Raw genomic sequence first — 26,786 nt, forward strand, 5'->3', positions numbered from 1 at the left:
CCATATTTCTTTCCTTATATGTAACAATCTAACAATCATTGCTCCCAAAAGAATGGCTGATTTAAAAATGCAATGGATTTTGGATTATGACAAGAGAACAGCTCTTCTCTTGGTTCCTCCATATTATATTGCCATCACCAAGATAAGACACTGTATAACCAAAATTTATTCCTTGTAATTAATCCTACATTCCAAGGCTTCTTTTGTATTTCTGCATTCTGATTGTGGGCACTGGTCAACTAGTTCGCTATACCATTCCCTTCTGCTTTGATAGATCATATTGACAATGTCCTGGGAAAATCACACTTTCCTTCCCGCTAAAAGCTCCCACCAGCTTACCACAGGTATTTCAGGTTAGAAAAAATGAGTGGGTCCGGGACCAGCAATTATAGAAGGGAAAGGAATATAATCAGATCCTGGTGTGCAGATTGTTTTTTTAGCTTGCAAATTCCCTCTTTCCGGTGTTTCAACTTTCAAAGGCTCATGGTAGTTTAAAGGCAATCCTCTTATAAGTGTACAAATTGTAATGATTATAGGAACAAGTTGTAATTGTTTCTAGCAAGTTTTTAAGAGTCTTTGATGTTATGATTAGTGTTTTATATGTTAATATATTGATAGGGGTGCTTATTTGCTTGTTCCCTTGTATGCTTTTATGGTTTCTAGGTTCAATGTGCAAGTAAATCTTTGATCTCAGTAGGTCTGTTTGGTTAAAAAAGAAAGCTAAAAGAAATTAAACATGAGAAGAAGCCCAAGGTTTTGCAATATTTACGAAGAGACGCTATTAGGGATTTCACTGTAAGAGTACAGAGCTGGGGCCCATAACTTGAATATAGAGAAAAGTGCCCAAAACCACACCACACATGAAGAGGGGCCTGTGTCTGGGAGTGCCATCATGGACCTTCGGCTCCTTTGTAGCCAGGTTGTAGCTAGATGACAGGTCTAGGCTGATGTCACACTGAGCAAATCAAAGGCAAAACTCTGCAAGCCGTCGGTTTCCTCTTTCCCCGTTTGCCTCCTGCCCTTCAGAAATCACCATGGGGAAGAATTCTCAGTCTTTGCGGTGTTCCCTTTCAGCTATCCTCATCATGAGTGATTTCAAGAAAGGGGCTGGAATGCCTCCTGGAGCATACACCTTGACATGGATCGCTAAATTTCAAAAGGAATTTACTTTCTGTAGATAATGTCTCAGAGGGAGGAACCTGGGATCTCCTCAAACTGGCTATCGATAAAGCTAACAGCAAGGAAGGTACCAGTCACGCCACTCAAATACAGGGTTAGGTAACTGTGTGCAGGGCTAAGTCATTAATGGTATAACACTTTCTGTCTTATCCTGTACAGAAAAAGCCCAGTAGACTCCGCTGGAAACGCAGGTTAGAGAGATTCTTGAGAGAAAAAGGAAGAGAGTGGGTCACATTTCAGTTTGCATTCCCATTCCAGCTCACTTGGTGTGGGCCTGCCTTGCTCAGCTTCCAAAACTTGCAAAGAGAGAGAGAAAGGATCCTGCATTTACCTTTGCTGTACACAATGCAGTTGTTTTTGCTGTCTTCCACTCCTTGCCAGGTCACATCCAGCAGCCACTTGGGACCAGCCGTCAGCACCATTGGGACCTGAGCCTTTGTCTTCTGAGGAGAGAAGGGTAACAAACAGATGCCATTTGCTTTCGTTGATTAAAAACTTGAGTAATAACTGTACTAATCATTTTATTCTTACAAACAACTAAATCTCCCAAACCATAATCCAAGTCCTTATTCCCCTGTTTCATATCTTTTTAAGACGACAGAAGCTGTAAGGCTTTACTGCTTTTCCTTAATCTGAATGGTAGAATTATTATCAAGGATTTTTTTTTTCCCTAAATGATACTGGATCAGATCTCCAAGATTAGACAGATCTCTTGCGGCTCTGATTTATAAAGAGAATGCAGATGACTTTCATTGCAAAGAGCAGAGTGTTTAGAAGTGAACTTTAGACACATTGTACTTTACTATCAACAGGATCTCACTATTTCCTGAAACAGACAGGAAAGAATTTAAAGAATCAGGATCCATTTCAAAGCTCTATCCTGAGCAACATTTATATTAGAGTAGGAATTTCTGTCGAATGAATAATGAAATCTACCCAACCCCTCTGCTGGGTGTGGATATGTAGTCTGACTGTAACCGAAATAATAATAATGCTAATGATTCACCGTACATGGTCTCCAGAAAGACTATAAAAGAGGGATCGTGAATAAATTCTGAGGCAGAGCGACTAAAGCATGACATCCCTCACTATGAGAAGCACACAAAGCAGGGACACTCGTGCCCTAGTTCTAACAAAATATTTCCAGTTGTGCATTTTAAATATAAGGCTCAGAATGTTCATTCTTTTAGGCTGTTTCGCATCCAAATTATTTGTCTTTAATTACGTTAAACGTGGCAGGAAGTAAACTGGGGAGGAGACAAGTGAGCTTTAGCAAGACTGTTGTTACCGGATGAGTCACAGTGAACCGGCATTCAGACTTTTATCACCCACCAGACCATGTCTGTATATCAAATATCACAAAACCACAACACAGACTACAATGCAAGAGTCTCCAGGTAATTCCTGAACTGAATCTTCACCTAGATATGATCCTGCCAAAGAGATCTCAGCTCATTCTAGGGACTCTGCCGCAAATTTACCAAATTGGCATTAATAAGTATTCACTTGAGGGGTTCCACGTAATCTGGTCATTTCAAATCCCTCAGGAATCTGGAAAACCCATTTCACCCACTGAATGACAACAATGATAGCGTCTGAGACACGGATCTATTGTTAGCTGCAAACCCATATTGACAACTAGGCATAAGATGAATGTTAAGTCATTTCCTGAAGTATGAACTATATTATAAGATGTAGAACAACCATAAAACATACTGTTTAATGAAAAAAAATCAACCATGATGAATAATTTTAAAAAAAGAAGTCTGAAAAAATATTTCAAATGTTAAAAGAGATGGCAAAACAGATGGTGAGAAATACTAGCCTACAAATTTTTTTATATTCATATTTTGATTCATTTCAAATTCTTAATTTTTCAACTACATATCTTAATATTTGGCAAACATTTATCTGGTGCTTTACGTGTTCAGAGAAACTTTCCTAGTAACAAACTATAGAAATTGTTCCTGAAAGTACAGTCTTCTAAGGATGGTTAGGTGAAAGCCCCAGAGGAAAGAAGTAATTTTATATTATATCTTTTTTTAACAACAGGCAAAAATGTTATCAAGTTATCTTTATGGTGATTAGTCTGAGTGACACTTTTTATTTCTGTTTGAAAACAGAATTGAAGACAAGCAAGCTTCTTCAATCTGAAATGATAAGGACCCATAGCCAATTAAATATTAGGTCTTAATTATGCATTTGCCTGCTTCTCTTACTACCAGAGAAACCGGTAAATCCACAGATGAGGGTCAGCAGCTCTCTGAGCAGTAGGCAGAACAAGTCACAAGAGAGAGCACACCATTTTGATAAACCTGCATGTAAGAGATTTCGTGGTCTTATTGCTAAAACCTTCTCTCTTCCGTTTTTAAAGAACAGAATTCAACGGCAGGCACCTCCCCCATTTCTATTGTACTGTTATTTCATGGGAAAGACATGCCTTTTATTTAATCTTCATGCTCCATAGTTCTTAGAGCCACAAAAATTTCTACACAGTAGATCAGCTTTTATAATTTTCCACAGATAATATGAAAAATAGATATTGATCACTTAAGTTCTTTAGGGACTCTTTTAGTGTAAAGCAAATCAATTGATTTTGTTGATACTGTAATCTTCTGTTCATTTATGAACATACAAACCACCTCCATCGTGGTCCTCTGTTGGTGCTTGGAATATGAGGACATTTTTTTTGGTGAAAGATACAGATACGTAAGAAAAAGTTTAATATAATGCAAAAAGTAGCATGATAAGGAGTATGAAGTCATGTGTAAATTGTTTTGGGATTAATGCAAGGCAAGAGAAGCATATTTTGAAGGACCTTTTCAAACCAGGCAAAACCTTTCATACTTAAATTTCTAGGCAAAGGAAACCAGTAGACAGTTTAATTAGGAAGAATATGGTGCTACTACGTATGATACTTATGCAGGGACTTTCTTAGACACTTTCCTGACTTATTTAGTCTTCATGTTCATTCTCAGATAAAAAACAAACAAAAACCAAAAACCAAAACAAACAAGCAAACAAAACCCTGCAATTCAAAGATTAATAATTTCTTTTAAGTCAAATAGCTGGTAGAAGTAGGACCTGATTTCTATGTCTAGCTCAGTCTCCAGCTACCACTAACCCTGGGGTGACCAACCATCTGGGTTTTCCTGGGACTGAAGGGTCTCCCAGCATGCTGGATTTTCAATGCTTAAGTTGGAAATTCCTGGGCAAAATGGGAGGTGACTTGTTCACCTCCACCCCTATTAGTACTACTACAGTTAAAACAATATCGGTGGTTTACATCTACTGAGCACTAAACGTTGGATGTTGTTCTTCACCTCAATTATCTTTTTTGATTTTTAAACTCTAGGATTTAGGTATTAACATTTTCTCCACTTAGTACATAAGCAAATTAGGATTTGAAGGAATTAATTTTATGATACAAATTAGACTAGTTAATTAATATCTTTTCTTAGTAGTAAGTTAGGCATCACGCCTTTTAAAACCTTGAAAACCTTTATTACACCTGGGCACAGGCAGAATCGGACTTATTAAAAAACAAGGAAAAACAATTTCTTTTACTCTAAACCAACAAAGCAAAAGCAAAAATGTAGCAAGGTCTTGCTGAAAGCTATACCCAAGCTGTAAAGTAAATAATAAGTAGATAAAAAATCTCAAGGGACCAGTTATTACAGTTTTGAGGAGGTAAGTCAATTTCTTTCTGAAGAAGTCAACTTTTGTAGAGATTGCCTGACTTCAAAGAAGATTACCAAGTGTGAGAAGGAGTTATCCAGGATTATATGAAATCTACACTCCAGCAAAATCCATGAATAGAAAATAACAATAATATCCACATTGATCATTAGGTTCACTTTCCCATGTCTCTATCATAAGGACTCATACAAGTCTAGACTGTTAAGAGCTGGAAGCAACTTCAAAGTTCAATGACTTTAATTCCCTAATTTCACAAATAAAGAAAGTAAAGCCAAGATTTTATTAGCATCCTACAGAGGATACAGTTGGCACAATATGTTGGGAAAAAGAGTAGATATAAAAGTTGTGATACACAGAGAAACAACCCCTAATGGTGTCCATACTCCAATTCCTTGGAACCTGTGAATATGTTACCCTACTTGGGGAAAAGGATTTTAAAGATGTGATTAAAATTTATGACCATGAAATGGTGAGATTTTCCTAGATTGTCAGGATAGGCCCCATCTAAATACATGAGTTCTTATAGAAGAGAAAGTCAGATCAGTAGATCAAAGAGATACCATACGAAAAGGATTCCATCTGCCTTTTTTGCCTTTATAGATGGCGTAGGGAGGCTATAAACTAAGGAACACTGTGGGGTCTGGAAACTGGGATCTCAGTTCTGCAACCTCAAGGAAGTGAATTCTGCCACCAGCTGAAGGGTGGGAAAGGTATCCTCTCCTAGAACCTCCAGATAGGAACGCATCCTGCTGACATCTTGATTTTAGTCTAATGAGCTATATACTAGATTTCTGATCTATAGAACTAATAATTTGGGTTATTTTAAACCATTAAATTTTTAGTAATTTGCTTGAGCAGCAATAGAAAACTAATATAAAAGGCATTTGGGCTTACCAACTTACAGTCAAAAAGAAAAAAAGACTTAAAGTTCCTTATCAAAAGTACTCAAAAGCGTGAAACATCTTCTTCTTTGATAGAATAACATCAAATCTACATTGTCATTCCACAGTCATTAGATATGCTTACTGTTCTTGTCTTCAAGTACGAAAATATACACAGTGGTGATTATAATGTCCACTTCTACAATTGAGTATTCAAAATATTTCATGATTCACCATTGACCTTACAGTTGGGATGGAACCAAAAGGACATTACCGTTCTTGGAGTCAGATGGCCTCAGCCTGAATCCTACTATGTGCTATGGGCTGGCTCTGTGACCGGAAAACCACTTCAACTCGAATGGCCTGAATTTCAGAATGCACATCTGCCAAATCATTGTTATCTTAAGGAAACTCATCTAAAGCAACCTGCATGATGTTTGCACGTCAAACTCTTGCTGAATAGCTACATAAATAAGCAAATTAAAAATGCCCCAAATCATTTACTGAATCCTTCCTATTTCTCAGGTGTTGGTCACGTTTGTAGTTATGCACATAAAAGTCAGGAAGCTCTTAAGTTTCCAATTTAAACCTGATGGTAGTCACCAGGGCTATTGATCAGCTGTTTCCAGCTCTCTACTTTCCAGATCTCTTTTGAAGTGAGGGGTGGCCATATGACTTCGCTGGACCAATGAAACTGAACAAGAGATGGCTCTGTCACTTCCACAGAGAAGCCATAAGAGCCAATGGACTCACCATCATGCCTTGCTTTTGCTGAAGTGATCGTGGAAGCATGTAAGGAGGAAGCCCCGGGAATCACAATGGTCACGTAGCATGATAAGGAAAGAAACTTCTTTCTTTATGTACAAAGTCACTGTGGTAGTAGAGCTGCTTGCAACCTCAGCAAAACCTAGCTTATCCTCACTTATGCAAAGGTTTTCTTCTTTTTTTTTTTCTGTATTCAATAGCCCATAGGGTTTTACAGGTTAAAGTTTACACTTCATATCTATGCAGTCTCTTTCAGGAATAAATCAATTCAAGGTACATAACAGGAGCCCTGAGTTTCAGTTAAACTGGCATGTTTTAAAAAGAAAAAGAAACAGTGTGCACTTTTGAGGCTCTGCATTGTAAGCTGGAAAAATGTGCACTCCTGGACACTGTTTGAACCCAGAGTTTCATGCTTCGACAGCCTACAACTAGACAAACTTGACAAGGACAAAATGGGTCAAAAGTGTCATTTCTTAGGAATAATTAGAATCATCTAATGTGGATAAAAGAGGTCAAACTAGCATCCACTTCTCACTAACCTTTGGAGTTACTGGACCGACAAAGGAGGTAGCCTTCAATAAATGTTTATACTCAAGCCAAAAGGTTAATGGAGATAAAAGTAGACAGCCCAAAGGTAAAGCACAGAGGATAATTCTAACCCAAGAAACCAGTGACATAATGCTATCTTAGGGATTCCAAGTTTTGCTGGAAATATTTGTTGAGGATTTCCAAAATGAGGCTTAAGAAGAGCTAGAAGTCTTAGGAAAATCTGACCTATGAGAAGAGCCTGACTTTGCAGCCTTTTAAAAGAGCTAGAAGTGTCACTTGATGGAAAAATTGGCCTCCATTGACTTTAGTTGAGGAAATATAACAAAATATCATTAGAAAATCTCAAGCCAATGCCATGAGATGTGGTTTGATGCTGATAAAAATGCTCTCAGTATGTTGATTGGGCAATAGGTGAAGAGGGCTGAAGTCTATTTGTGGAAATTCATAGCTGTTTTAACAATTCATCGCTGTTCCTATTCTCTCAGCTATAAAAACATATTTGATAGTAGGCATAGAAAATTTTCCAAATTATTGTGGACATTAGATTTATATAGTTAGAACCAGAAAAATGGCCAATCTCCTCCAACTGAATTATTGTCTACATCTAAATGAAAAAATGGTACTGTATGTGATTTGACCTTATACTTTACTACACCATAAAAGTTTCGGTTAATATCCAAGCAGTTCTCCACACTGGAATTGAATTCAAACACAATCTGGTAGTCACAAAAACATTGTATCACTCTCCCTTTAACTCTGTGAAGTCTCTAGTGACAGTGAACTTGAATTTAGAAATTCCCTTTACCAACAGCCTATCCTAAGGGGGCATAATAACTTAAAATCTTGGACTACCAAGAGTGGGGAGAAATGTCGAGTAATATAACTTTAGGCCCTACACAATTGTGTTTTCAGTAATCCTGTGCATGGCACATAGTCTCAACATTACTGATTTGTCAGGAACTATAAAACTTTTAGTATGGGGGTGCCTGGCAGGCTCAGTTGGTGGAGCACCAACTCTTGATCACAGGGTTGTGAGTTTGAGCCTCACACTGGGTTGAGAGCATACTTTTAAAAAATCAACAATTAAAATCTAAAAAAAAGAGAGAGAGAGAGAAATCATTTAGTATGATGCTTTCCACCTAATAACAATGTTTTTTTTAGTAAATATCCTTTAAAAAGTTATATAGGACACCATGCGAAATATTTGAGCTTGATGCTACAGAAGCCGAGATTTTTTTTCTTTCAAAAAATAGAAGATCACTTTAAATTACAGAAACAGAGTAACTCTATTCCATGTGGTCTTGCAGGGTCAAGATTATCTGTGTGGTGATATAAAAACAGGTTCTTAGCAATAACACCTAAATATTCTCCATGTCTAATGAATGCCAGACATCATTCGGACATGACTAGGTGTATCATGTGTTTCTATTAAAGTTATTTGTTTACATTTAAAAATGAATGAAATGGCCACTGAACTACATTGGGATATGCCTTGGGTGAGAGTTGACATCTTCCTTTTGCTTATTGTGTCTAAAAATGAGAGAGAGAGAGAGAGAGAGAAACAGAGAGACAGAAAAACAGAGGTGTGCAAACAGATTTAAAGAAGTAACTTCCAGGGTTCCTGGCTGGTTCAGTTGGAAGAGCATGAAACTCTTGATCTTGGGGTCTGAGTTTGAGCCCCATACTGGGTGTACAGATTACTTAAATGAATAAAAACTTTAAATTTTTTTTTTTTAAATGAAGAAGTAACTTCAGGAATTTCCCAACTGATACCAAGTATTTTACCTACAATAATTCTTAAAGAAGCAACAAAATTCAACTTAGTAAAAGATTATCAAATTTCCATTGCTTGAGGGGCGCCTGGGTGGCTCAGTGGGTTGAAGCCTCTGCCTTCGGCTCAGGTCACGATCCCAGGGTCCTGGGATCGAGACCCGCATCGGGCTCTCTGCTCCACGGGGAGCCTGCTTCCTCCTCTCTCTCTGCCTGCTTCTCTGCCTACTTGTGATCTCTGTCTATCAAATAAGTGAAAAATAAAAAAAAATATTTAAAAAAAATTTCCATTGCTTGAAAAAAAATGATGTGCTAGACACATTTTCAAACTCAAGTTCAAATAAATTAAGAATAGACTTAAATTAGAAAAAAATGTGAGAAGTCTAAATTGGAAAGGTATCAGTAATGTGCTCTAACAAAGACCACTACACTATACCGTTAGGCACAGAACAGATTTATGAATGAAAATCCCAGGAAGGTTTCATTAGAATAGTGTTTCTCTTGAGCACAGTTCTACAAAATATCCCTTAAGGATAGCATGAGAGTGAAATCCCAGAGAGCTTCTGCTAACAAGCGTTTTTAAGATCACTGTGGTATGTGGGATCTCAAACACGATAAGAGACTTTTCAAAAACAAAATGAGTGTGAAATAAAATGATAGAATTCTTGGCTCCTATATCCATACTCCTTATGTCAAAGACAGTTTTATCTCTATGAACCAAAAATTTAAATAATCATTACCTCTGAGGTATATTTGCTTTTAGTTCTCAAAATTATGGAAACCCATTATCACAACATGAGTCACTGCTTCAATATAGGAATTTCAGTGTAAGAAATAATGATCTTTTAAGAATGTGAACACAAATAGTTCCATATATCCAGGTCATTAAAATAATCTCTTTACTTCCAAAAAAAAAGATTATTTCATGATAGTTAGGAAAAGAATATAAAATTATTTAAGAATACTCACACTAAAGATACAGATATTTCATTTTTTAAATGGGAGAGTCTCTAAGTGAATAATAAACATCCAAATTATCCAGATATTTATTATACTTTCAGTTTCAAAAAAAGAATAGATTCATTTCTCTTTCCCTTTTGCCAACTCACTCCCACAGTCTCATCTGTTCTCCACATATATTTGGCTCCGAAGAGGAACTACTCCCTGCAAGCTGGCAACCATTAACTTCAACCTTTTATTTTATACAGTTCTGAAAGTCACAGAGTGTTTAAGGAGTGTTGTTTTGCTCCTGGCAGAATTTCTGGGCTTGCACCTAGTGCAATGTGCAAAAGAGTGTCAGCACCGAAGGCTTGGGAAGGGAAAAGTAAATTGTTCTTGAATATCCTTCCTCATATAAACCTGTGGCAGGGTTTAGGGACCCGGAAAGCCATGATCCCAGTTGAAGGACCTGGGGCCAATCATTTAACCTCTCTTGGTCTCATGTTTCTCCTTTGTAAGATGATCTCCAGTGTCCTTACAGCTTGACAATAACATCATGAGGCTTTCTACCACAGAACTGTTGTCAAGTCTGAACTCAAATCTTGAGTGTGAAGAAGATATATATGAAAATTCAACACACCGGGCTTACACTTACTTGAGGAAAGGCTACTATTTTATTTTATTATTATTATTATTTATTGCTCAAACAGTAAATAAAGCCATCCAATTTACTTTGCCTCGGAATATTAATACAAGGAAAATAGGTAGGGTCAGAGAAAGTGGTGTGGTCAAAATAAAAATGTTAGTATGAAGAATTACACAGAGCGGGTAACAAATGTACATAAACACATTCAACTATCGATGACCTATTTACACATTAAAAAAAATAGTGGTCAATTCTATTCAGCAGTCTCTTTTTGAGATTTACCCCAAAGGCATTCTGTGGAAGAAAGAAAAAGCTCTATCCTGCACAAAGTCATCCTTCGATACTGAGATAGGTCTGTCCCTCATGAATTAATCCACTGCAATATGTAATGAACCTTTTGGATACCTTTTAAACTGTCTCCTTATTACCATTTGAGCCAATCTTAACATCAGCCCTTTCCCTCCAAAGAAAAAAGGGCAATCTGGATATTAACAATATAGTCAATTTTAAAACCAAATGTAAAAGGTTTTTGGGTTTTTTTTTCCCTTTTCCTGCCAAAACATTACATGTTCTGGTTTCATGATGCGTACCTTTATTTTCATCTGTAACTATACATGATTAAGAACTCCCCTATATTTTGAACTTGAAATATACTTGATATTTGAAACTGAAGGGCATCTCCTTCCAAAGAAGAAAAAGAAAAACGATGGCATTGTTAAACCATACAAGTAGGTGCGGTGATAAATATAGCAGCTTTTGGGAAAGCAGATTTTCATGACACAAGTTATTGAAAGTTGGGTGCCAAAGCTTCAAAGCTTGGCAGTCTAGCTGGCAAAAGTGTGGCGGCGCTACAGACAGATGAGTGGAACAAAGCTTATCTAATCTGTGAGACATTCTAATAATGACACTACTGCAAACACTTAAATTAAGTATCTAAAGCAAGACTCTGACCATGATATTAGTTTTCAATATTTTTTTTTCCAAATCAACAGATGTAGAAGGACTCTACTAATTCTGTCTTTGCAGGGAATAAAAGTCAAGGGCCCAGTCACCGGGTGTGGTCTTCCCTTCAGGGTTGGGTTGGGGGGACTGCCTTGCTTTCCTTGGAGAAAAACAAGCAGAAGACGACTCTGACCAATGAAGCAGGTTCACCTCTATGCGCTCCCAGTGCAGGGGGGCCTTTGTTCAATATGCCTGTGGGTGTGGCGCGACTAAAGGTGCGTGCTCTGGAATCAGAACCAAGTGAGATAAAACTTTATTAATACCACCCCTGGACAAAATTCTCAAAACGCATTCTTCACAAAAGGAATAGAAACATGAATAAAAGCGTTGATGCGTATGTTAGAAAGAATATTTTTTAAAGATTTATTATTTATTTGAGAGAGAGAGAGAGAGAGAGAGCAGGGCAGCAGGGTTGGGAGAGGGATAGGGAGAGAATCCTCGGGCAGACTCCCCTCTGAGCAGGGAGCCCAATGCAGTGTTTGATCCCAGGACCCCAAGGTCATGACCTGAACTGAAACCAAGAGTTGGATGCTTAAACGACTGAACCACCCAGGCACCCCTAGAAAGAATATTTAAATAACGTTAACAGGACAAAATAATGCATCTATAAAAACTTAATGACTAAGTGCAAATACCAGGGGTTAAATTCTGCATGTGGCTCCACGTGTCTGATATTAAAAGTTGGACCAAGTTGGTTTACATTGTCCAGATACGGCTTTTGCCACATAAATAATATAAATTTATGTATAAACATTCTAATTAGTAATGAAGATCACCATTATTTTTGGGTAACTCTATGCCTTTCTATTTTGAGAGACTTATAGAGGTTATTCTGCTTTTAAAATAATCAATTTTTACTTTACTAGAAATTAGGTTATTCATTCAATAAAGCTGTATTAAATATCTACTAAATATAAAACTCTTAAAGAATAAAATGATGAAAGATGAGCTATATGTCCTCTAGATGTTCACAATGTACTGATAATAAAAATGCCTAAATGACATAGGCATAGATAATTTAAACAAATATTTATAATCAAGCTCATGATATGTCAAGTATATGACAGATACATTCAGAAATCTCAATGCATATTTGATGGTCCATGACCAAATGACAGCATAGAATAGATGAGAAGTGGCTAATAGACTCATCTTAAGGGATCTTTGTGCCAACTTAGGATTACACTATGATTCTGAAGTTAAAAATACTAAGGCTTTCTCCAATATCCATTGAAAATCTATAAAATAGAACTTATGTTTTTAGTAGTTACATCTAAAACCCAGCAATAAATCTTTCATATTTATAGAAGGGTTTAAGCCATACACTTCAACTTCTAGCAACATCAGTTTACTATATATCCATTTAATTAATATTGCTACTAAAGTATATCAAAATATATTGAAAAAACATTTCAAAAATAGAAATATTTTATGAAATGTAGCCAAGATAAATTATGTATATATGTTATCTTAAGGGTGTAGGTAGGCATTATCACACTTAAAATGTTTTATTGATAGTCAAATTTTAAAACTTGTACTTTGGTGCCAAGCTGACAAAGCCTGCATCACGTTTCCATCCAGGAGCTGTACGACCTAGGGCAAGTTACTTAACTACTCTGTTTCTTCATCTCTAAAGTATAATGCAAGTATTTATGCCGTACGATTATTGTGAGGATTAAATGAGTTAATGTCTGTAATGAGCTGAAAGCAGTAACAGGGATGTTATTCTATGCAGTGTTTGGCTTATGTTTCTAATACTCCTAAGGAAATTTGTTTCCATCGAAATGCAGAATTCCCAGTAAAACAAGAATTTTGGCTGGGTGGAAGAATGACACATTACCCTGTTACATGATTTATATTTCATTAAGTATTAACTATGTGCTAAAACTCTAGGAGCTGCCTTACTTTTTGAATTGATTTTCACAATTCCACTGTTATGTCCGTTTTGCACAGGTAAAAACTGAGATTCTAAAATATTAAACAACTTGTTCAAATTTACATTGCTGGAAACTGCCTTAACCAGGAACTGTTTTCTATTTTTCTCTTTGCAAATCTGTAAGAAACAAAATTCTTTCCACGGCGTTAAAGCAATAAGAATCTTCTTAGAAATTGCGTTAAATATCAATTCTTCATGTCCATGAAAACTAGCTTAAATGATCTTCATGAGTCAGTGGTTAGCAGTTTCTGTTTTACATTATGCATGATTCCTAGCCGTACTTTGTATAGGCTAATTGCTTGGTGCCTCATTAATAACCTTCAGGGTTTTCCAAGCTGTGAAATTTATAGGTTTGTAGTGAATTATTTCTCACATGTGCACAGTTTTGGGTCTTATAAGTCTAGCTGAGACACTAAATATCAGTATTGGGCATCAAGTGGGTATAAGAGGAACAAAACGAAACATTGCCTAGTTCATGATATTAAAAATATTGGGGAATAGGTAATATTTTTAAGATTTTTATTTTTGTGACTACAGGCATTTTTATACCTGTAGAAATGTTTATACCTTAACAATGGATAAAAAATAGCCTATATAAACATTTCCAATCATAAGCAGAATTCATGATGAGATCTGAAGTGTCTTCAGGCTAAAATCCACTCAGTTCAGCACTGATCACACAAGAACAAACGAAGAATAGATTTTCTTGCTATTCACCTGGTCAACAGAATAGAGCCTCAACACAGTACTTCACAGAGAGGCATCAATGCACACTCTGGGCTACAAGGCAGTCTAGCCAGGCCTTCATGCCTGACTGGTCGATTCCACTCTTCAGAATCTCTAGATGCACCCACTTAAGGAACTTGAACTGCCTTGTATAGTCCTGGCTCCCTGATTGGGGCCTGGGGGTGGGGGGGGGGGGTAGTCTCCACATAAAGAAATATCTCTGTTTGGGTTTAGTTAGCATGTTCCCCAGCTTAAACTGGGCTGGCTCACAGGTAGACTGAACCGAAACATAATCACAGCAGTTCTGCCTGCCAACAGAAGTTCAAAGTCAAACTGGGAAGTTTAAGAGGATCTTCAGTAAAAACCGTTGGGTAGAAATAGAGGAGAGTTGGAAAAAAGGTAGTTCTTTTGAATCAGTGGGTCTGAAACTAGAGTTCACTTGTAATTCAAATATTATTCATGGCATATGGTATTTTTCTTCAATGTGATAAGCGCCATGAGGAAAAGGAGCAGGAACCTCAATTCATATACTACAGACTCAACAGACAGGCAGTTAACATAGTGGCTAACAGCATGGGTTCTAGAGTCAGACTGCTTAAGTTTAAATTCAACCTTTGCTACTCATCTATGGTGTCATCTCGGTCAGTAAACTCAACTTCTCTGTGTATCACTTACTTCATCCGTAAAATGAAAATAATAACACCTCGTGGGGCTGATGTGATGTGAGATAAATTAATACTTATAAGTCATTTACACTGATACCTGGCAAATAGTAAGTGTTCATTTATAATTATTAGGTATACTGATTTAGAGAAATGGAGAAAAACTCAAGAAATAGCTAAATAGGTATGAAAAGCCTTATGCCTATTTAATTTAATTTTATCTGTCCAGACACAACAGAATGATTAATATAGGATACTACACATATGTAAGAGATTTTACTATTTTAACCAATCTTTTTACTTCTTAACTACTCAGTAAATTGGCTAGTGGTGAGACAATCATACCACTAATAGCACAATGAAAAGATTTTAATGGTGACTTAAGGTTACTTGAATAAAATCTAACCTTGTATAATGAAAAGCTCTACATATTGCTTATAAAATAATTTATTCTGTTGAAATTATTCTGAATTTTCTACCTACCATTTTTACTAGTGCCTACGAGATCTAAAAATTTGCTTGTAGGGCATCTGGGAAATAATTTGAGAAGGCTCTGGACATTGAGCTCTTAATTATGCCATTCCTCTGCCTTGGACTCTAAATTGGGAATTTCTGAGCTAGCTCAAAAATTTTAAATAGTGTTATTTTCTCTCATACCACGCACTGGAACAAAGTCTTAAATGTAACTACCATAATTTAAAGTGCTTAGTTCAAATTTTAAATATGTTGTCTCATCTGTCAAAGACAACCAAACCAAATTAAACACAAAGCAAAATCTCCCATGATTACGAAGTCTACGACTTTTCCTGCGTAATTTCTGTTTCATGCTATAGCACATGCCAGTTACATACATGTTCTAAAATGACCTGTGAATTCACTAAATTTACATTTGATTTAAGTTTTGTCTCCAAGTGGCCGGATTATCTTGGTCAAAATACATTACTCCCCTGAGCCAGTGCCTTCATTAATAAAGGAAAAGACCAGGACTCTCAGACTCGTAGAGCACATTCTGGTTCTAGGACTTCATATACTTCAATTGGAAGGAACTCGTGAATGGACTTGTCCAGTGTTACACAGCCTTTTAAAATCTATGCTCTCCTTACATGAGGTCAAAAACAGATTCATTGTGTCCTTTAATATTAAGAAATTTAAGTAAGCACAATGTCTGTAAATACATTAGAGAAATGACACAATGGTTCCTCATCCCTTAAAACAGACACAGAGTCCCTTCAACAAATACACATACTTCCACGCATACTCTTTGGTGAGGCTCCACTCCCATAACATCTGAGAATCACACAATAAGGTTACTGATTCACAAATTATGATTTTCCCTAATTCAAGTCTGCAAGAAAGGAAAGGTTAAACTACAAACGCAAGTACAGTTTGCTCTGCCCCCCAGCCTTATGCAGACAAAATACCTTATTTACGGCTCTGTCTTCCATGTCTCTTGAAACTACACACCCCAGTAAGACATAGCTTGAGTGTATATTTTCATGTTGTGCTATTACAGACTAATCCAAATTTCAGTTTCTAATAACCAAGAATCTAGGTGGTTTTTTTTTTTTAGTGTTATTATCCTTCACAGTGTTGTAGATAGCATCATTTCTACCATATGCAGGCATGAATACTTTGCAATCAGTGATAAGGGCACAACGTGTAAGATACACAGACCAACTTCATTTTTGGCCAAAGTCACACTATTCTATAACATATGGAAGGAAGGTTGGTAGTTTTGCACTAGACCAGTTTAAACGACACCGAAGTAAACTCAATGATAAAGCCAGTTGATAGTAAAATCTCAAGTATGAGAAATGGCACTATGTCTGTTTTTATGACATATAATACCAAAATGTGGATTATAAATAAAATGGATAATTTTAGAGATTCCTCTCATTTAATTCCTGTGAATAGACTACACATATGTGACAAAACCAAATTATCTTGTAGTTTTCCTGTCTTAAAAGCACAGATTTGGAGAGAAAAAGAAAGGGCAGGGAGTGAAACTAATGATAAAACGAAGGGTCCAGCCGTGGGACTGGTGCACATAGAGTCTGCGTTCCAATAAGACTCAACAAACAGCTCTGATCAGAATCTAAGTGATGGGAAACAGCCTGTAGCTTCGAGATTAGCTGCTTCACACTATTTCTGAGTTAAGCCAGCACAAGTAACATCATGAATGCATAATTATAATTATGCATTAGAGTATGCATAATGATCTTAAAATCGGTAAACAAAGAAAAGGCATCAGAATTTCTCAGCTATTTTAGGTATGCTGTTGCAGAAGACAAAATATGACTAAGATTTTAAGGAGGGGTGATTCTTAGTGAAAGTTTTTCGCATGCAATTTACAAACTTGAGAAAATAACTAATGAACCAGTGTTGCTTTAAAAATCCCTCTTAGGAAATTCCACATGAACAAGTTAAAATCAAAGAAATGCAAGAGTATTTCAAAACAGGGAGCAAGCACTTCGGAGGGCTTACATTTGAAGTATTCAAACTTAGAAACAGGAATAATAATAATAAGGTGACAACTTGGACTTCTGATATAATTTAATAAACTAATGCATGCCCCTGGAATTGTTTGGAAAAATATAACAATCTGTCATTGGCTAATAAAAATGAGTGAAATAACTAAAAGGTGTGTAGGAAGTAATTAATGACAAGTGGGGAATTTTGTTTTTTGGCAAACTACTAAGTTCCAAAAGTCTAACCCTAAGGCCTAACCTGAACATGTCCAGTTGTAATGCAAAATCACTCATTTTCAGTTTTCCAAAATGAAGATGGAATTTCAATTGAAGGATAGCATCTCTTCAACCTTGAAAGGCACTTATGTCATGTATTAGCCTTCTATTTTTTGGGCAAGATGATTCAATATTCTGGAACCCTAATCTTTTCTCACGGTACTATTTTTACTGCTCTGCTCTGGAAGTTAGCCAAGTGTTCCACATTCCTCTTAACAGAGCCTTAAACTGAATACCCAAATCTTAACAAGAGTGTGGGTAAGCCTCAAAATTGAGGGACTCTATGGGGACCTAGTCTACGCACAAGGTCAGAGGTCAAGGATGCCTTTGAGAGCACGGATTGTTCATCAGTGAGACAAAACAGATGTCCACCAAAGCTACCTGGAGCTCCTTCCATCTTTTAGTTGTCTTGACCCTCCTTTCCATCAAAATTCAGAGAAACCATTCAACATTCTTTTTCAAAGTCATTTTTTCACTGATTTTTCTTAGCATCATATTTATTATTTTCTTTATCCAAAGTTCTTATATACTTAAAATTCATCAGCTTTAGATTTACAATGTTTTGGTATTTACTCCAATAATAATTATCCATGCTGCCTATAATCATCTTCTCCAGGGCTCTTTTGGTTCCTCATTCCTTCCTTACTCTTCCCTTTTCTACTCCTTCCCTACCCACTCCCCTCCTCTCTTTCCAACAAGGTTTACTTTGCTCACATAGAACACTGCGGAGGAGGGTAACATCATTACTGACCTCAGTCATCATTTGCCTGTGCGGGCAAGTGAACAACCAGTGGGAAATCTCAAATTAATTATGCAATTTCATTTGCATAATTTTGGTCTGTGCATTGCTTTTAACTAAATACAGTAGTCAGCTCCTCCCCTCTCTTATCCTTAAGGGATACATTCCAAGACCTCCACTGAATGCCTGAAACTGAGGATAGTATTGAACCCTATATATGTTTCTTTCCCCCATGTACATACTTATAATAAAGTTTAATTAATAAATTAGACACAGTAAGAGATCAATAACAATAATGAATGATAAAATAGAACTATAAACAGTACTGTACTAAAAGTTATGTGAATGTGTGCTTTCTCTCAAAATAGCTTAGTGTACTGCACTGGCCCTTCGATGGTGTAAGAGGACAAAACGCCCATGTGATGAGACGAAGTGAGGGGAGTGACCCAAGCCCTGTCATGTAGCATTTAGGCTATTACTGACCCTCTGACATTACGTTGGAAAGAGTTTCATCTGCTTGTGACCCTCAGTTGATTGTGGGTAACTAAAACCATGGAAAGAAAACTGAGGGTAAGGGGGACTACTTCTGAAAAGTAGGACTGACTTCAGTTTAACCCTATTTCATTCAAACCAACAATCCACAGGTATGTACTGATGACCTCCTTGCATGATGGCAATCCTGACCATCCTAAAGTTCACACAAGAGCAGTCATTTTGGAAATATCTGCAAGATTTTTAATTTTGTATCATGGAGAAGAAAAGGTTCACAGATTGAGCGGGAGGGTCGGGATAAAAACGTCCCAAGGCGATCAGTGGCTTGGCTGAATAATTAAGAGAAGTGACAGCAAAAGTGGCTTGGATACTGACAAAGGAGTTCTGAGATGGTGATGGATGGCAATTCTGCCCACATAAGTGAGTGACGGTACAGGTTTCCCCATGAATTTAGAAGAAGACAACGATCTTTCTTCAATGTTCCACTATTTCCCTAGGAATGAAAATTACCTCCTTCATTTCAACTTTTTGGAACATCTGTCTTTTTGACTCCATCCTGGTTCACGTGCTAAAATGTTACAGATGCACAGACAATTGGAACATATAGTGACCCTGTAGAGGGAGCGCATAGGAGACAGGAAAGTTCACAGACTTTCTAATAAAGAGCCAAGTCTCAATATATTATTAAACATTTTTAAAATTCTTCCATACTCTAACCAAATATTTATAGCTTGTTTTTCTGTCAACGATCTTGTTTTATTTTTCAGTATTGTTGGAATGACATTATTATGTTGGAAATGTTAGATGACTGTGCTGGAGACGTTCTTTATTCTAACCAGGAAAAAATTAGTGTGAAATGATTAAATACAGGGAGTCCTAGTTATAAATGGACTCTGAAAGTTCATTTGAAAAATGCACCATTTAGAACTCAAAATACATTTTTCACCTTCACCAGTGTTTCTCAACCTAGAGGCTACAGTCCTTCTGGGGTCTTGGATATTTATGGGCATTTTTTTTCAATGTGATGTTTTCATTTTGATCCCAACACAACAAACATGAAAACAAATATACTTTCACCTTGCATGATGGCAAATCATGTCTTTTATAGTCAAGATTTACATATGAAATATAGTAAATAGAATATTTTAATTTCCTTAACTTAGTGTTTTTCAAACGGTAGCCTGCAAATCTCTGGAAAACCTTGAACCTATTGAATTTTTTTTTCCTTCAAAAAGAATCTATATCTTACTCAAAATGAGCAAAGGACTGGCAAAGACCCAATATTGCAAACGGTAAAGTTTCAAGGTTAGATTACAAGAAGGTTATTTAGCTCTTCATCTAGCTACACATTAGGTATAAATTCCTGTGTCCAGGAATAAGGGTCATTTGTTAGAGGAAGGACAGAAAGGGAGGCAGGATATTTCCTTATCTTTTCTGGCCACGGGAAAAATTTTAATATGATTTGTCTTCTTCTGCCTTCTTCCTTCTCGGTTCCTGCCTCCCAGCTTCTGAAGTCATTCCCCCCCCCGCACCTTAAACCTTGGTGCTTTTTCAGCCACATCAACTTCTCAACAATGGGTCTCCATTTGAGGTACAAGTGCCCAACCTCACAAATTTCTCCATGCTCCAAAATGACCCTCTGTTCTCTTCCACCATGAAAAAGACACACACACATGCTTCCTTCAATTCGGTGAAGCAGCTTTCACCAAAAAAACTGAGTGAATTCACTGGTCTTAACGGCATGGCTGATCGCTAAGGCATTGATAGACCTGCCATGACGCCATGACTCAGCCTTCCCCACTCTACCACACCTTCTTCCCCCTGCCTCCCCAGCCAAGCAGTCTTTAAATCTTCCAAGTTTTTGTTGTTTGTTCATTTTGTTCTAAAATCTCTCCAGTCGCTCTCTTGGCTAAATATCGGAGACTTGCTGAATGGCAAAGGTGGAACTCTGAGCATTTTTAAGTTAATATAATAAGCAGAAGTCAGTCAGAAGCTGCCCTTAAATAATGTATAAACTCGGTGGCTGCTGGAGCCTGACATACTGACTTTTGAAATGTTCTGAGGAGGCTCACTGGTTCCCAAGTTACTACCATGGAACAGAAATGAACCACACTCCTCGGAACTGTGTTCTTCTTGTTTCACAGAGTAATCTCTGAAGCTGCTGAACTCTGGAAGCTCCATGTATGCATCATGGCCTCACTACGTATCACTTGTCACTAATTGGCAACAGCTGCCCCAGACAGACTGGGTCTTGGCAAACAGACTGAATGGTTTTCTCTGCCCTTAGGAAATCTGTCTCTCTAGGTGAGGTTTGAGGCCATGTGAAGAGCAGTGTGTCGAGTTTGTTTCCCTGCTGTTTGGCCAGTGAATAAATTAAGGACCTTACATTTTAGAGTTACTGGTCCACTCTTCCAGACATTCTGAAAATAAGCACTTTCAAACACGTTACAGGTATGTGTGTGTGTATGTATGTATGTATGTGTGTGAGTATATATATATATATATATTTTTTTTTTCCCCACTTCCTGACCTAAGGGCCACATAGCACTTAATCCGCAACAAAAACAAATACGTCTCTGAGAGCTTAATGCAATTTGGCATGAACAATGAGGTGGATGCCCAGTTTCTCAGAGCATTGTTCGCCAATGTTATCTGCTGGATTTGGATTCACCCTTAAAAATGGAGAACCCTGACTTGTTTTCACTAAAAGTTTAAGCAAAAGATGCTGACCTTCGTTATTTTAACTTTTCAGGGAACCCCGTTGCCCCTAGAGTTCCGATATCAGTAATTTCCCAGAACCCTAGACCACCGGTGACATCATTTTTAATGTTTTGCTCTTCTTTACAATATTATAAGAATGAATCTTATTCTGTTTTTAATCACAAGCCTTATCCAACAATCAAGGCAGGTATATAATAAGCTAAGCTACTCTGTAAATCTAAACATTCCCTACAAATGGAAAAGATACAGCCTGGGCTCTCTGATTGTTACTAAGGCGACTATCTAAAATGAAAATCTGATTAACCCTTTTGCTGCCTGGAACCACCCATGTACCACGTTAGCTGACTTCCCTGCACTTATCTCTTCTTTTTCCCCCTCCAGAAATTCATAATTGCATTGCTCCACAGTAGTTATGCTCTGGTTATCCTATCTGAGAGGACTGTGATGGGTGGTAGTCCCATCTGGACAGCTGAGTGGGGTGGCTGCCTCATCATGAGGAAACAGACATTGAAACAGAGGGCACATGATTTCCTGCTTATTTAAGGCATCAGCTTGATGAAATCCTTGACAACATTAAAGGATTCCCATTCAATAAATAGCAGAGCACTACAGTATTTTCCTTTCACTCAGGAAATAATTTGACAGTAAAAGCTGTATGTTTCACAAACATATTTTTCCTCAACTATTTTGAATGACATTAGCAACTGTTAACATTTGCTAGGAAGAATAATATTTCAGAGCACGATACAGAATTTTAGCCAAGAACAAGTATCTGTCAGGCACTCTCTATTCTCTTGGTACGGTTCGACAAAAAAGGGGATCCAAACAGCGAGGGGGCAGGGAATACGGACACATATTTCCATGTAATTTGGACAACAGGAGGCTGTACCCTAGAAACTCATTAATAGCTACATTTTGAACACTAAGTCATGTAACAAAATTACATTAAAATGTCTGTACCTTTCAAAGTGCATTATTGGCATTCGAGGTTCTTTATAAACTCCCATCCCCCACTACATCCATGTCCCTCCCCTTTCAGACCTTTCTAGAAGGATGTCTTGAGAGTTTTCACCTAGTCTCTCCACTGGAGGCAAAATGGCCCATTTGTTATTCTCTCCACCTGGCTTGATTTATTCCGTCATCTCCTGGTTAGGCCCTTCCCTCCATCCTGAATTCCCTGCCTGCTCCTCTGTACCAATTCAGACCTATCACTTCCTTCAGACCTTGTTTAGCTCTCGTTACCCTGGGGAAGCCTTTTCCAATTAACCTCCCTCCCTCCATTCACCCTCTTCTGTCCCCTCAGAATATAATTGTACTATGCCATTTTGTACTTGTTGATCCATCGCTTGTAATTGCTTTATTACTATTATTATTATTGTGTCCCTGCCCTTGCATTTGCTTCTATTTCACTTGTCTGCATTCTTTTCCACATGTCCCTGTTCTTCTTCAAATAGTTCTCAGGTTTTTGGCATTTCAATAGCAGCGTCAACATATTCCACGCCAGCGAGTTCATCCATAAATACTCCATGAATGATTAAAAATAGTTACTGTTCATAAATCACTTCAGCTGTCTATAGTTTTACTTCTTCATACTGTATTTTGTAAAATAACGACACCACTAGCAAATGGGTTTCAAACTGTAGTTTCGGCTCATAGCCAATCTCCTATGTCCTAGTCTTCCTTTAAATATATTTCCTTCCAGATAGTTGTAATTTCTTCTTACTATCATGTCAAAACCAACATGTCTAAAATAAAATTCAGCTTCTGTGAAAACCCAACTTTCCATTTATGTTTATCTATTTCTATTAAAGTCACCAATTTTGCAAACCTGCATATTTATCTAGCTTTATACACACACACACACACACATATACACACACCCTCAACTTTTACATATGCTATTGTGTAGGCAGAACTAAAAAAGTGATTAATACATTAATGAATTATACTTTTGGTTGGGAGTTCACACAAAGTACAATGTACCCTCCTTAGAGGGATTAGTCATTAAAGTCAACATGATCAAAATGTAAAAGAACTTGTAACATGTAACAGTAACCAACAAATTTGATTAAGGATATGAAATTAATAACATATTTAAAAGATATTAACTACACATATCTAAGAAAAGTTTAAAATCTATAGAGCTTAAAATCAAAAGCAGTAGAGCTCACTACCAACTTGGGCAGAGAAAAAAGAGTGAACCTGGAGGCTTCCTTGATTGGGAAAGAGTTTGAGGAGGAGGGTGGACTTTAAGGTACAAGTTACCTAGTGGAAGATGCTCAGCTTAGTGAGATGATAAGGGAGGCTATCTGGTGCCATAAAGAGGTGACCTTGGACAAATGCACTCAACTCTTTGGAGTTACAGTTTCTGTCTCTGTGAAAAGAATGAACTAATATTCTCAATGGTCACTTCCTCATGGAGCACTTAATGAATCAAACATAACTCATTATTAATTGGGGGAATGCAAAATGTTAATGCATGAGAAAGTGAGAGAAGCTGCTCTTCTGAGACAACAGGGTCGTTCTGTGTCCCCTTCCTCTTTTCTCAGATCCTTCATTCATATCAGATAGAGTTCATTTGACTTCTAAGTATTTTCTCACCTAGAGGCACTCACACTTCATCAATAAACCAAGTTTTAAGTTTAAAAGGTAAAATTTGCATCACAAAACTCTAGTTATCCACCAATGGGAGGAAGGGACAACTGTAAGGAAACAACTGATTTTGCCTCTTTACCTCTAAAACCACACTGTTAGGGCGCTACCTACTTGCAAGCCAATCCTGTAAGTCAGTAGGACAAGGGATAGCTGAGAAGGGGAGGAGGGGGGGCCAAGTAGTTTGAAAAGATCTGAGGAGCCTATGTGGAAATCCTCAATCAAAGTGGGGAAAACTTTGTTAGTGTTATTAGAAAGTTATTAGAGTTGGGACACCTGGGTGGCTCAATCAATTAAGTGTTCAATTCTTGATTTTGGCTCAGTTCATGATCTCATGGGTCTTGGAGTTGAGCTCCATGTGCAGGCCAGAGTTGGACTCCACGCTCAGCTGGGAGTCTGCCTGAAAGATTCTGTCCCTCTGCCCTTGCCCGTCTTCTCAAATAAATAAGTGAATCTTGAAAGGAAGGAAGGAAGAAAGAAAAAAAGGAAGGAAGGGAGGAAAGAAGGAAGGAAAGTATATGAAAAGAATGCCTTACTCAGTCCAGGGAGAGTAAAACTGAGGACAATTTGTAGGGGGATACATGTCAATTAAGGAGAAGATTCATAAAAACAAGCAAGTAATCAAATTGTGGTAAGAACGATGAGCAGGGTATGGGAAATAATGCTTTCTCTAATTAGGTATGTGATCAGCTAAGTCCTTTCTCAAAGGTTCAGTTTTGTTATTTGAAAATACGGGCTGGAATAGGTTTCTTCAAGCTAATTCTGCAATTTGGTAATATTAAGCCAAAATGGGAATGTTACCAAAAGGTGATATATAATTGTCCACAAGGAGAGAGAAAATATGGCCAGTAATAATTTATTATTAACCTAATGACATTAATGGTCAGTGTTTCTTGAGTGCTTACTCTATGCCAGCCTTTGCGCTTTGTACTTTACGGACACAACCGCTTTTAAAACTCACAAAATACGTATGTATGACATGTTAATATCTCCACTCACACGATCAGTTAAATGGAGCACAGAGAATAGTAAAGTAAGTGGCCCAGAACCACAAGCTTCATGGTGACAGAGTCCAGATTTAGAGCCAGGCTTTTGACTCCAGGGCCTGAGATCTACCCTCAACATATTATACCAACTCAATTAAAATATCTAAAATTCAAAGATTATATATATATACACACAAGAAGAATGGAGAAAACACATAACGAGGACTACAAAGTAGAAATGGAAATCAATATAACAAAATGTTTGCCCTTTTTGGGAGGTGAAGAGATAATATTTAAAAGAAGACATGGAAAAGGCTGGTAAATATTTGCTTTATCTCTCTCTCTACACACACACACACACACACACACACACACACACACCCCAACTATTTTTTGTTTATTTTTTTGTTGCCTCTGGTTTATTTACTTAGAGTATAAATAACATGCAGGAAGAAAAAGAAGTCACTTAATGGGAGAAAGAACCAATGAAATAGTACTTAGGAAAATGCTTAGTGTTTAAAATTAAAGGGCCAAGACACTGACACACAAGGCAATTTGAGAAAATATCAGACTTTGTTGCAGACCCCAACGATCATGATTCAGAGCAACATGAGATGCAAGAGGACCAAGAAAGAGCTCACAGGCAAAGCATAACTTTGAATCTGAAACTGGGTTGGGCAGTCAAGAAAAATGCCTGAAGAATATTTAAGCAAGTTATGCCAAATTCATTTTTTTCTTAAGATGGAGGGCATTAAAGATAAGTGTAGTATTGCATTAGACAAGTCTCAACAAATCAATATAATTTTCTCACCCCGTTTTCTCCTATAAGAATGAGAAATCAATCAGGCTGATATGACAAATCTTTATTCTCTTTAAACAACTATTTCACATGAAATGCTCGAAAAGCCCTAAAAGATACTAAAATACACTTTCTCCAAATCAACACAGAAACTAATTATAAGGGATTTTCAAAGAATAGTTGCTTATGGCTCAACAACCACATTTAGAAGTCTACAACTGTCAGTCCTCTGTCTGGGATTATTTATCAATTATATTAATGATATAGATGAAACAATAGATCAGTTGCTAATTTCATTTGCTGGGAACATTAACTTGGAAGGAATTACCATCTCCAGACACAAGTCGTATTTATTAAGTACCTACTCAATTTCAAATATTACATAAGGTAAACAAATATATTATTTTCTCTTTACAGGAAAAAAATTTTAAGGTAATTATTAATCACATTTTTTGGTTATAAAATTGGGGTTCAGAAATGTATTAATTTCTCTACGGTTGATAACTGAAAGAATAGTGAAGACAGAATTTGAACCTGGGTCAAACTTTCTCACTATCTCAGCTGCTTTGCAATGGCATTAGTGTCTTGAAAACCTAAATAGAGATGCTGAACATTGTTACTGTTTTAAGCAAAATGACTATGCAAACTAGAGCTTTATATAGGAATCGTTTCAAAGTAATTCACTCAAGAATGAGAAAGGGAATGAAGATGAACACTTCTCTATCTCTTTCTCTCTTTTTTAAGATTTGATTTTATTTAGAGAGAGCAAGAATGATTGGGATGGGGAGGCAGAGGGAGAGGGAGAAGTAGACTCTCTGCTGAGTAGGGAGCCCAATATTGGACTCAGTCCCAGGACCCCGAGATCATGACCTGGGCTGAAGGCAGATGCTTAACTGACT

The 26,786-nt window shown here is 37.2% G+C and overlaps 1 protein-coding gene across 2 annotated transcripts in view; it reads right to left on the reverse strand.

Annotated features, from left to right (window-relative positions):
* ZFPM2 (zinc finger protein, FOG family member 2) overlaps window positions 1-26,786 on the reverse strand; it is a 457,914-nt gene that overhangs the window by 158,881 nt on the left and 272,247 nt on the right. For both annotated transcript variants that reach the window (XM_047725745.1, XM_047725746.1), the window contains one exon: window positions 1,511-1,622. In XM_047725745.1, coding sequence (XP_047581701.1) covers window positions 1,511-1,622 — 112 coding nt within the window. The remainder of the gene's footprint in view (window positions 1-1,510; window positions 1,623-26,786) is intronic.

This window comes from Lutra lutra, chromosome 4, assembly GCF_902655055.1.
Source record: "Lutra lutra chromosome 4, mLutLut1.2, whole genome shotgun sequence".
Classification (NCBI taxonomy): domain Eukaryota; kingdom Metazoa; phylum Chordata; class Mammalia; order Carnivora; family Mustelidae; genus Lutra; species Lutra lutra.